This window comes from Heliangelus exortis, chromosome 2 (genome assembly GCF_036169615.1).
Source record: "Heliangelus exortis chromosome 2, bHelExo1.hap1, whole genome shotgun sequence".
Taxonomy (NCBI): Eukaryota; Metazoa; Chordata; class Aves; order Apodiformes; family Trochilidae; genus Heliangelus; species Heliangelus exortis.
In genome coordinates this window covers 130,606,152-130,619,259 of record NC_092423.1, presented here as the reverse complement: position 1 = coordinate 130,619,259, position 13,108 = coordinate 130,606,152, and the positions used below count along the sequence as shown (strand labels likewise).

The 13,108-nt window shown below is 44.6% G+C and overlaps 1 protein-coding gene across 3 annotated transcripts in view; it reads left to right on the top strand.

Annotated features, from left to right (window-relative positions):
* Positions 1-11,777, top strand: part of NCALD (neurocalcin delta) — a 55,896-nt gene extending 44,119 nt beyond the window's left edge. For all 3 annotated transcript variants that reach the window (XM_071738083.1, XM_071738085.1, XM_071738084.1), the window contains 2 exons: positions 1,608-1,713; positions 1,990-11,777. In XM_071738083.1, coding sequence (XP_071594184.1) covers positions 1,608-1,713; positions 1,990-2,087 — 204 coding nt within the window. In that variant the 3' untranslated portion in view covers positions 2,088-11,777. The remainder of the gene's footprint in view (positions 1-1,607; positions 1,714-1,989) is intronic.
* Positions 11,778-13,108: the final 1,331 nt, after the last annotated feature.

Here is a 13,108-nt window from a genome sequence, read left to right as displayed (position 1 = left end):
AGGGCAGATCAGGAAATCTGCAGCCACGGCATCAGTGATGTAACTGAGGGAGCAGATGTTTGACTGTGCAGAGCATAAGAGATGGATAATTAATTAAACAGACATATGCCTTTCTCAGAATGTGACTCTAAGTTATTTAAAGTGCAGAAGATGTGAAAGGTGAGCTGCTGACAGAAGAGAAGCCAGAAAGATGGGTGATGAAGAGTGTGTTCCCTGCTCTGAGTGTAAAATGTCTGTGCTGCTTAGTGGCATCCTCCAGCAGGTCACTCTGTGCTGTGATGGAGCTGTCCCTTGGGCACCCTGAGCCAGATGATGGGAGCAGGCTGGGCAGAGTGCCTCCACGAATGGGAAAAGGGAGGGGAGAGATCCAGTCATCAGTCTTGGTCCTGCACCAACGACCCCACTCCCAGAGCAGGGGGAAGCAGAGAACAAGTAGCTGCAAACAATCAAATCTGCATTCAATTGCTGACTGACCACTGCAGACGTGTTAGAGGGGGGAACAGGAATTTGAATATGTGGAAGAAATTGCTCTGTATCTACAGGCCATGGCTGGAGGGTAAGATGACTGCTCCGTGCAGCAACCATCAGGAAGAGGGCAATGAGTTTCAGGGGGAAGCAGAGGGACCTGGTTAGACCAGGGCAACGCTGCCTTGGGCTGGGACTGGGTGTGCTGCCACTCCAAACAGCCAAGAGGCTCCCCCAAAGCCACCATCCCACAGCCATCTGTCTGCTGCTGCTCTGCCAGCTGAGCAGCACCATAGAGATATCTGACACACAAAACTCCTGTGTACTGGTACTGCATGCTCAACATGCAGGCAACATTTGGATAACTAGTTCAGAGGCAGCTACTCGTCCTTGTTTAAAAATTAACATTGTCTCTCCTTTAGGGGCAGCTTATACCCTTTGTGACTAATGGATTTCTCTGTGCAGAGAATGTCTGTGAGTGGCACCAGTGCTCTGTGGGACCACAACATCTGCTTTCTCTGGAACCAATTGTGAATGGGTTTTTTTGGCTGTGTATCAGCACCAGTCCCCAAGACTCGACCACCCTGGTCAAATCTTCATTGTCAGTGAGACATGGGAAATGCAGTGAGGGAGTCACTGCTCTGGTCTCCCTGTGAGCAGGATGCTGACCAGAGGGGGAAAGAAATGAGATGGGGAGGAAGGGAAGGCATTGTGAGAGGATGAGAGTGGGGAGGATGGAGCCTGGGTGGCCAAAGCACAGAGTCACATCACAGTGCAGGACAGGACCTCAGTGTCTTACCATTCCTTCAGGCTCAAGGAGCTGCCAGTACTTAACAGGCTGTACAAGTGATAAATTCATCTGGTGACTGTTTTCATAAGGAAAAATGTAACCTCGGTCCAAACCCAGATTGTGTTTGACCGTGACTAAATAAGGAAACAATATTTTATAAATGACTGTCCACTGAAGAGGGCAGCTGCCTGCACTGGTGCCACCTGACTGCCTTCAGCATCCAGACAGCAGGTCACAGAAAATGGCCCTGGTCTATTTTCTGCCTTTTTTTTTTGTGACCACAAGATAATCATATCCCTGCATTAAGATAATGTGTTTCTTACCAGCTCTCTGCTCCTGTCGTATCTCACAGGCAATCTATAAGATGGTTTCTTCTGTAATGAAGATGCCAGAAGATGAATCGACACCAGAGAAGAGGACAGAGAAGATCTTCCGCCAGATGGACACCAACCGTGATGGTAGGCACCTTCCAGGTGCCAGGGTGGGTTGGGTGTTGGGTAGTTGGGGTGTCCTACCCACATGGGGTGACCCCCTCAAGCCCACCCCTCCTCCTGTATCCACCCAAGCATCCACAGCCAGCAGGGTGCAGATGGGCAGGGCTTTGCCTTGCAGGGTTGCTTTCTCAGGGGTTTTCCTTGGGCTTCCCCAGCTTCCTTCCACCATGCTTGTCCTCAGGCTTGCCAGGTATGCTGTGACCCACCACATGTGCTAAGCAACCATGTTTCTTTTTCTAGGAAAGCTCTCTCTTGAAGAGTTCATCCGAGGCGCCAAGAGCGACCCATCCATAGTCCGGCTCCTGCAGTGTGATCCCAGCAGCGCCGGGCAGTTCTGAACCCCTTCTTTGGATGAATTATGTATCTGCTTTTTTTTTTTCCTTGCCAAACAACATTCATGGTAGTGTTGCCTCTGTATGGCCAATTATGCCTTCTTTTGTGGCATCTTATAGCTTCTTTTGTTGTGGATTAATATACGAATGCTGAATTGCTCTTAACAATTTGTCCAGAGCACAGGCAGTACTGTTATAAACAGATATTGTGGTGTTATCATTGTTTTAAAGATTTTGTTTTGGTTTTTTTTGTTTGTTTTGTTTTTTTTTGTTTTGTTTTAATGTGTCTATTTTGGAAAGCAGGGTTGAGAAGGAGGAAATAAATAACAAAACCCTTAGCAGCAAGACACACTAACAGATTTTTAGACTGCTGCTTTAGTAGCTAAGTATTCACCCGCGGTACCTGAAAGTGTAGCATAGGTTGAACCAAAGGGGTTGTGATGGGAAAGATTCACCTGGAACCTCCCCTCCTGTCCGGAAGGCACCAGTTAAGGTCAAAAACAGGATTGGGAAGAAGTACAAAATTGCAAAACAGGCGTGAGGTGTATTGTCTGCACCCCTGCTCCTACACCTCATTGTTTCAATGCTATGAACATTTTCCAGGTCATGAGGGAGAAGGGGAAAAAAAAGAGATGGACAGTTTTTCCTAGGTTTACAGTGTTTGATTTCACATGGCTTTATCTGAAAATTCAGCAACTTGCAATCCTGATCCCCAAATCCACAACTGACTATACCTCTTGCCGTTTGGGATCAGCAAGGACAGACACATATATGGAAAACTGGGTCTTGGCATTGAATTTAAGAAGGGAGATACATGTTGAATGTGAAATTTTCAGGTTAGTAATGAAGGAGTTTCTACTAAGGAGAGTGGGCATTCACATGATGAACTCATGGACATGCAGCTCCAGCCGAGGCACATCTGCTGATCTGAATGCTCTTGTGTAGCATGAAGTTTTGGGGGTGTTTTTGTCTCTCTCCATGTAGCTAATGGAGTTTCTGGGACTGCCCCTTAGGGGAAGGCTGTCATCAAAACTTGTTTTAAGCATAAAATTGTAGCATTTATATTTCATTTATTTTAGTAAAGTTGAAAAAAAAAAAGTCTGTACTGAACTGAGGAAATGGTACGCTTTATGGTATATTTATATATATATAAAAATTAAAACAAAAAAAGATCAGCTCTTGAGAGAAATGTTGAATGTTTATCTTTTCTCCTAGGTGCAGGAGTTCTGAAATTTTACTGCTGCAAGACTTTATCCTTTGCTCAGAGTTGCTGTATGCAAAGCCAGTACACATCCGTGGGATTTCTTAGGGACTTCACAAGCTCTGCTGCAATGGAAAAGCTTTAGTGACAGGAGGCATTATGCTGACTAAATTGGCATTAATCTGTCATTAGCTAAAGTCTGCTCTGTGATCCTGTTGGAAAGGTGGCCATGTAGGCAGTGCAGGGCCTTGGGAATTGGTGAGCTTGTTAGAGTAACCTTTGTCTGACAGGCAAGGTTGGCGTTTTGTCAAGTGACCTTGTAGATGCTAATCCCCAGTAGCCTTAATTTAAAATAAACCAAGTCAACTTAGTCTTCTTTGCAGATGATGATTAGCTAAATACTAATTAGAAGTCATGAAAAACTAGCCAAGTATTAATAATTTTTTGTTGAATACTACCTAACATGTACAATAGCTGAGGCCAAAAAAATCTCAGACTTAATTTTCCAAGTGCAGAGCATATTAAAATAAAATAAAAATAAATTGAAAATTGAACTGCTAATCAGTTGTACCAAGTAAATTGAAAATTGAACTGCTAATCAGTTGTACCAAAATGATTATGAGTAGCTAATTACACTCAATTATGAAGACACACCTTTGTCTCAAACAAACAATCACAGAAATACAGGTGATGATATATTCCCATTTTCTTAATCAAAATATTGAGGGAGGGAATGGTGGAGGGTTGGAGTGAGAAAGCAAAAAAGGCCCATTCAGATTCACCAAGAGATTTCAATCCTTACTGCTTTTAGCTGTTACAAGCAACCCTGTTAAATTTTGCACTGATTCCTCCAGCTGATAGAAATGTTCTGTAGCTATTTCTATCTAAATTTCATTAGACATTCTGTGCATAAATCTAACCCTTCAAAGCAGAGCCTGCACCTGGTTTCTTAAGGTAATTTTCTGCTTTACCTGTAGAGGTCCTGGCCCTCTCTCCCTTATCCATCATCAGTTCATGTATATTCAAAGCCAGGTTCCCTCCTGAGTGCTTTGAGGGCTTTTATCAGCAGGACCAGCCTGGCCAGAGTGCTGGGGGTTGCTGCAGGAAGCTCTGAGGACACAAAATGATCAACACCCCCTCTGTCAGGAACCACCCCACCCCATCCCACTGTTGCTCCATCACCACCATCACCTGTGGGGCAGGGCTGGGTGATGCCAGAGGAACCTTGGCTTGGCTGCAGGCATCCTGACCCAAAGCAGCCTGGGCCTAAGGAGCTGCCATTTACTGAGGGTGAACCTGGGTAACCTGTGCAGTTCCATCTTCTTTCTGTGAAAACAGTTGCATGTGACTGAAACCTTTAAACCGTTGTCTTTTATTTAGGCAACTGCATTCCATCTCTTTTTAGTTTTGTAAGATATTTCTGGCCCAAAACCTAATCTTTCTGTTTGTTTTTGCTCAGTAATTTTAGGGCCAGGCTTGCTTTACATGTGGATGCTATAAAACACGTGTTTGAAAACATAACGTGTGATATGACCCAGCAGACATGTAATTCTTTCCACAGTTGACAAAATCTGGAAGAATAAGAATTAGCCTACAGCTGCAGAGGACGTAGCTGGAGATAAGATTATTGTATAAACATTTCCAGAGTGAACTGAGGTTATTCTTCTACCTGACTACCACGGGTGTTTGGTATTGTTTAAAATTATTAACTGTCCCTTTCTTTCTCTGCTTCTGCATGTGCTTTAAAAGTGATCCATAACTGGAGTTGTGATTGAAGCATCTGCAGACCTTGGATCAGCAGGACAGGAGGGGTGTGCTGTGCCTCGGATTGGAATTTTCTGCTTTCCTGCCATTCACATGTGCAATTGTAGCTGCCTTTATAAGCCATCTGAAGACAAAATGACTGTATATTTTTCCTGTATAAAATAGCACAGCAAATTAGACACTTTCAACTGATCCGTTAGCAACATTTCCATGTAGGAGGATGGCAGACAGCCATCACCTCTCTCACCTGTTGCACATCACCTCTCAAATTTGTAGAAGCATCTCCAGTATTAGTTGCATGTGAAAGAGGTGGCCCTCACTCATGTTTTGTCCAAATGAATTCATGTGTGCATCCTGCTTGCAGGCTGAATCCATGGAAGATGCCAGTCAGCTTGCCCAACTCTGGGCCAGAAGATGTGAAGTGAGGACTATGGCTTGTGCCATCTGCAGCAGCCTGTCTTTGGTTTAAGGGTGCTTTGGGAAGGGAAATGGGAACACAGCCCTCATAAAACCAGCATGCATGTGGTTTTGTGAGCACAAATGGTTTATGAGGTTTATGTTTCAACATTATGTGAAGCCCTGTGAGTTCACAGCAGTGGCCGTTCCTAAGGTACATGGAGCTGTGCTGGTCCTCTTGCTGTTATCAGGAGCTTGTAGGATTTTTATCTTGCTGTTGGAGCATTTTGTCCTTTGTTGTTCTCTGTTTTAAAGCATGACCTCCACATTTTCTAGACACTGCTGCTAAGGACAGTAAGCCAGAAGTAACTTCTGTAGCAGAAGTATTGCACACTGGCATAAGAAGGGTTCATGAGTCTCCAAGTCCCCGTAGTGTAGTGGCTGCCCTAGGGGCTGAGCTCCTGGGCTTTTCTGCATGTGCTCTCTTCACTGATGGCAAACGTGCAATAATGCAGCTTAGCTTAATTTTCTTTCACTGCAGACCAAGCTAAGTCTCATTTGCTGTGTGCTGGAAGCACACCCATGGGCAGAAGCCTCGGCTCAGCTGACTCATGGAAAGTTGGTGAACTGCAGTAACTTGATGCTGAGCCCTAATCCCCAGCCTAAGCTGGGTGAGAGCATGGCCAGGGCCGGATGTCCCACTGTGCATGTGAAGTGGGGAACACAGTGACAAGTGGCAGGTCCCTGGGGACACGTGGCCATGGGGAGGGAATCCCCTGCCTCAAAACAAATGTCCTGAGCTCAGCTCAGCTGTCTCCCTTGTTTTAAAATTCTCTCTCTTTTTTTTTTTTCTTTTTTTTTTTTTTTTTAGCAACGCTGGTGAAGATGCAATATGATAGCAATCTAACAGAGTCAGGATAAAGAAGGCATCCTTCAAAAGAGTAAGCCTAGTGAGCACCAAGCAAAACAAGCAGAGAGGAGGGCTGGCCAAGACCTCTCCCCAACACCCACTCACACCAGCACCTCCTTTTGTCTCTCTCATGGTGCTCCCTAGGTTTCCTATGGTGAGATGGTCCTTGGATACAGGAAATAGGCATCAGGTAACTGGAGTAAAACCAGTGGAGATGAATATTTTACCTGCTCTTTGCACAAACATTTGGATGCCCTCTTTGCTCTGTGTTTTGCTGCCTGGGCTCTCACGTAGGACTCCTTCAGTGGAAGGAGGTGGTTTCCTTGGTATAAGGGGCCAAACTTGTCCTTAGAAAGGCAGAGAAACTTGGCAAGCTCAGGCAGTTGAGCAATGCTGGGAGATGCATGTGGAGTTTTCCATTGACTGTGCAGCAGACAGCTAAGATACAAAGCAGTGATGTGTCAGGCTCCTGGTGTGAGGTGTGCTGAGATAGGGCTAGACCAGAAATTTCACCTTCTAGCTGAGCAGCTCTGCCTGCTGTGTACACAGTCAGAGGCACCAACAAAATACACTTTTAAACACCTTTTGCATGAACATGCAACTGCAGGAGAATAACTCTGTTCTTTCCTGAGTATAAGTAAGTGAGATTCTTGCTGTGCCCTGGTTAGAATCCAAACAAAGAGCTTCCAGGAAGAGCATGTGGCATTTCTAACTGAGGGCAAAACATTGCCAGCAGGACCTTTCTTCCCTCTCATGGTAGACAAGAAGGGAATGCTCCATACAAATCTCAAAGCCCAGCTACCATTTTGCAGCCTGGGGAAGATGAAAAAAGCACCTATGTTTTAAGTAGACAGAGGAAAAAAGCAGCAAGGTTGGTAAATTGGCATGGAAAACAGTGACAACAGATCACCATTGAGGGGCTGCAGAAGCCTCTGGAATTCAGAGCAGTAGAAATATCAGTTGGATGCAAAGTCTACTTCCTCATCCCTTGCAGAAACCATCCCTGCCTATTATGGGTGTTTCAGCTGGCTGCACTCCTTATTTCAGCCCGGATTTTGTTGCTGTTACTTTCATATCACCCACACTGAGAAGCTATTTCAGGAGGGGGGAGTGTTACAGAAGACTTAAAGCTTTTCAGGTATGCTCTCCGTATCTTAATAAGTAACAGCTGGAAAGGCCAGATGTGAGGGGCTTCTTGCAATGTACAGATTTGATTTCCCCATTACTCCCACAGGTGATGTGTTGTTTTAACATGTATAGTTGGGATTAAGGTATAGTGTAAAATGCTGACTAATGCACAATAAACAAGGCAAAAAAAGAGCCTGGGTTGTAGCAAACGATGTGAGAAGACTAGGGAGATGAAAAACTGGAAGAGATATCACTGCTTCTCTATCAGGGTTTGAATTTGCAGGGTGAAACTCCCCCTTAGCAGCAGTCAGCCCAGAATAGCTCCTCTGCCACAGCCCAGTTTGAGGGCTGCTTCATCCCCATGAAGCTGAGGCTCAGGAGTCTGGGTCCTGCACAGGAGTGGTTATCTGAGCTTTTTGAGCCTGCTGAGTGCTTCCCAGATCCTGAAGGACATGGTGGCCACGTTGCATTCTCTTACTGTATAGCTGAGATATGTCTTAGATCTTCCCCTCTTGCCCTGACATTATACCAAAGATATTCTCACCTACCCAGGGCAGGTGCTCGGGCTGTCCAGGTCTCCGAGGCTCCTGGTTGCCATCCCTACTCTCTCTGTGAATGGACAACAAACACCAGCCCCTGACATCTGGAGGAGTCTGGCTTGATGCACTTAGATGGAACAGCTTCTGATTCAGTTCCTAGCCTTTGGCCCTCCTGCATGTACCTTGCCAACCACACTATTTATTTCCTATAATTAAGTAATGGTAGTATTAGACATGCCAAGAACACACTGAACCTCTGGAACAATGTGGTTTTCATTATCATGTATCTGTTTGCTGATGCACTGCAAAGTCAATCTGACCAGAGCTCATTCTTAGCTCCCATGGTTTACTCCTTGGAGAGTCCCTCTCTTCCATGCAGGAACAGTATTTTCCTGCCATCCTGCATGTGGTGCTCAGATGCTGCCTGGAGCACCCAGATGCTCTGGACCAAGAGATAATTTTGGCACAATCATGTCAGGCAGAAACCCTGCCATCTGTCAAAAACACGTGTCAGGGGCTGACCTCTGGTTCTCCTCCCTAGGGACAGGGGTTTCAGTGGTATTCGGGGCTGGCCTCACATTACCCCACCAAATGGAATGAAGGTGATTAGTAAACCCACCTGAGAAAATCCTCTTAAATTCTAAGCTTTGTTTGTGCTGTTAATTGGCTGCTCTCAGAGGGAAGATTAACAGGTCCTACCTGGTTGTTTGCGGGAGAAATCACAGTTCCTGTACCACCACTTTTTTATTTCTTGTCATTAGCTTATTCCCATTTCTGAGGCAAGCCAATAGTTTTTATTAGTTACTGGGAGAAAAAGAAAAGAAACAAAACCAGAGATTCAATCTGATAAGGATGTAAGGAAGCTTAGTGAAGACATTGTGCTCTTAGTCATATGAATCATAGAATCATAGAATCATGGGACAGTTTGGGTTGGAAGGGACCTTTAAAGGTCATCCAGTCCAAACCCTCTGCAGTGAGCAGGGACATTTTGAGCTCAATCAGGTGATGCTCTACAAGATCATGTTTCTTTGATATATTGTTTGATTTGATTTCATAATTGTGTTTTAGTAGTGTTCATGAGTTATTTATTCATTGTGGGTCCTCTAAGATTCAGCCCTGCCACTTGTTTAGCTCCCAGGCTGGCAAAAGTCCCAATTAACCCGAGAGCAGAACTGCCTGAGTTATTGCTAGCAGGGTGGGCTCACCGTGCCTCATAAAAATAAAGTGCTTAATTATGTTAGGGATTATTTTTGTCTGCACAATTGCTACAAGGAGGCAGATTGAAACTCAATTCAATATGCTTATCTCTTCCACTTGCTCACTTCAGTTTTGCCTGCAGAGTCTGGTAGTGTATTTTTATGTACTCAGTCCTGTGTCACTTTTGAACCCAAGGTGGTCAATATTCACCTTTCCTGACAGAAGTACTTGGTACCTTTGGATTTTTAAATATTCCTGAGTGAATTATACAGTGTATGCAAAAGTAAACAGTTACACATTTGTTTGAGTAAATTTGGGCAGGTATTTTTGGTTCTGTAAAGACTTACAAATTGAGTTAAATCATGGCCAAAATTGAATAGATGCAAGTGTCCAGTTCCCATTAAGTACGTAATTATTCCACAGGGACAGCTTTCTTGTCTCTGTTCCTTCAGGCTCTTTCCACATTGCAGCACAGAGCAGATAACAAAACTATCTTTAAATAAGCTACTATGGACAGACTAACTGCAGCAGCATGGAGTTCAGCATACCCTGTGTCTTGGCAAAATTAGTCACCTCTCTAGATGAATGCTTTGCAAGCAAATCTACATATCCTAAGGAAGACTTTTACAACTCAGAAAGGAGGGACAACTATGAATTAAATTAATTTGATCCTCATAGTGTTCTTGTGGCTGTCTAGAATTTCTAGTGTCCTGTGTGTAGTTGCCTATAGTTGTTGTGATGTGTTAATTTTTCCCCCTATTCTGTTGTAAATTTATCTAGTGATACTCCTGGTCTCCAGCCAGTTCTCAGCCAGGCAAAGCCCATGAAAATGACACCTAGAGGTGAGCTGCCTCAGGAAGACCAAGGGCAACCCTAGGGATTTGTCCCAGTGCTGTTGCATGCTCTGGGAGCCTGTGCCCACAGAGCAACAAGTTAAACCTACCTGGTAAAATGGAAGCAGATGATCAGAGGAGCCATCAGAGGAGACAGAGAATTTGGCAGAGGGTTGTGTATGTGTTTTGTGCCTCCTCAACCCCAGCACGCGCACTGTTCCCCCTGCTATTATCTTCCAGTTAGGATCTTTCTTGGATTTTTAGTGTCAGAGTAAAGTTTTCTTATGCTGATAATGCATTTGTATTATGCAACATGCTCAGAAAAAAAAAAATAAAAAAAAATACTATCTCTCTATGACTGTCCTCTCCTGTTGAGAAGCTGTTCTCTTCTGTACATATGATATGCAGAATGTATGGGAGTCTTACCAGCATTGGTTTGCATTTTTAAACCTGTACTAATTAATGTGTGATACTAGTGTGTTCTCATAGTGGCATCTTTGATGTAAGATGTAAAAACTATTTAAAATTATTCTTTTTTTTTGTTGTTCTTGTTCAGCTTTTAGAGATAGCACCAAGGACTGCATGTTCACTAGAATCAGCCTTTTTTCAAGGGCCGTTGTAGCTGCACACAGGGGCTGCCGTTTCACCCAGAGCACAGCTCTTGTGTTCTCATTTTAATAGGGGTCAGTTTTGAGCAGAAATTTAATTCTTTCTGAAAAGTCTCGTATCCTCTCTTTCCTCTCTCAGACTAAAGCTTCCCCCTCTGGTGCTGGGTGCCAGTCCTGGCCTGAGGAGCAGACCCACCCAGGGGTGCCCTTGCAGCACCCCGCTGGCCCCCGTGCCAAGCACCCTTGTGCACATGGTTTTCCTTGAAGCTGCTGGCTATACCAGGACAAAAATGATGGGTTCACATTTTAAGACCATTTGTGGAAGTTACTTATTGACTGAGTAGTGACTTATTAAATAAGATTTTGAGAAAGAGTCTCAGCAGCAAGTCTGGGGTCAGAATCTTATTGGGGTTTTCAATATAGCAAGAACTTGGGGTCAGCCCCCAAAAGATGGGACCATCTGGGGGGTCTTCATTGCTTATGAGGTTCAGAGAGGGAAGAGAGGCTCAGATCCAGCCTTCCAGGCAGGATTGACTTATTTAAGAAACTGAGTCTGAGGGAGATGCTTCTCCAGATGATGTCCTGGGACAGAAGACATGCTGCAGCTTAGGAGGTGGGGTTTTTTGTTTTCATTTTTTCATTTTTATTGTTGGAGGTTTTTTTTAAAGCAGAAATCAGTTCAAACTGCAGCTGGCAAAATGACTGACTACAAAAGCATGTTTATTCCTTGTTATATAGACACTCACAAAACAGCATTGTGTGGTTAAAAAGGCTCATTTGTGATAGTTTCATTTTCAGTGCCAAAATATATAAGCAGTATTGTTTGAAGGGAACTAAGGATTTTTTTACTGTATTGTTATTACTGTTGAATAAATATTGTTTTTAAATGTTAGATTTTGAAGACTTTTGTATTGTAAACTGTTTTGTGACATGGTGCTTTTTCATACTGGAATTACTGATTGCACCTAAATATGAATTATTTTGTTTTCTTACATAAATATGTAACCTTGAACAATCTTGATGAAAACCAATGTATGGTGGATACCAACAGTTGAAACAAATTCTCCTACTGAAATCCCCTAAATGTTCTTTCCTACTAATAAATATTCTGCTGCAGCTAGCTATGGTGTGCCCTGCTCTGTTACTCCCTTCACACCAGAGCCTCAAAACCTTCAGGCAAAGGGGCAGCAGCCAGACAAGCCAATTTGGGGGGCTTAGCCAGGGCTTAAGCCCTGGATGGGCACTGTGCTGGCATGTTGCAGCAGCTGGGTTTATTTTATTTGTTGCAGCAAAGAAAGGATAGGGTGAGAGGCTGAGAGCCCTGGTCCTCTGGGGCTGGAGAGGCCAGCTTAGCTGACTGAGTTTCCCTGCCACAGGTAAATCCTTCCCCAGGTTCAGGGTACTTTAAACTCCTCAAACTTTTTGCCTGGGTTTAATTTGGAGTTGGGATTAGCACCAGGGTGCTAAAGATAGCTCAAATCCCTCTAGAAGGTAACTGGAACTATTGGCTATTTCTTCTTAAGATTAAAAAAAAACCCAGCCTGTTTGTGGAACAGCACATCAGTGTGGTCCTGACACAGGCTGGAGCCTGGGAGGAGCATCAGTTCCATCACCCAGGTGTCCCTGGGATACACAGTCCCCTCACTTTCCCATGATGGCCATAATACAATTTAGCATTAAGACATAAAAAAGGAAGTGTATGGGGTGTACAGAGGTGTTTATTTGCATCAGGATGCTAAAATCCTCCACTTACCACCTTCTTTGGCCAGTGCACTTCACCGTGCAAAGCTCGAGGACTGTGTCCCAAGCCAGGGATGTGAAGGAGCCTGGCTTCAGGCAGTGGCCACCTCGGTGGTCTCAAGACCCTGGCAGACAGACACTTTCCTACACTGCCTCAGGGAGAACAGGACCTGAGCCCCTGTCACCCCTTGCTCAGAGAAGAGCCCACTCTGGACTCAGTCACTGTTTTCAGCAGCAAAAAATGAGCTCAGAGCTTGGAAAGAAGCAAAAATCATGGCTTCATTGCCCTGTTGAGTTCCCTAAACATTTGGTCAAGGCCTGGAGGATGGGTGTTTTGTTCCCCTCTCCTAGGAGAGCTTCAGCTTTTCCTAAAGACTTGTGTTCAGCTGTGCCAGAAATGTGCTGGTCTGTGCACACACAGCGGGTGCAGCAGTCCCTCCCCATCAGCTGGCACTCTTCCCCTTCCTCCACACCTTGTGGAGGCCTTGTGGCCTCCCTCCTCCACACCTTGAAGGCAGAGCACTTCCAACCACTCAGCTGTTAAAGCGTTTGCATTTTAAAAGCCACTCAGTAAAATGAGTTCCTAGAGAACCTCAAAGACAGTGCTCAGGAAAAGTGATTATTCCAAGAGTTCCACGGGAGCTGGTCCTGGCTCACCCCCCAATGCTTGTCCAGGGAAAGTCGCCAGGAGACTCCCTTTAAACTGCTGGA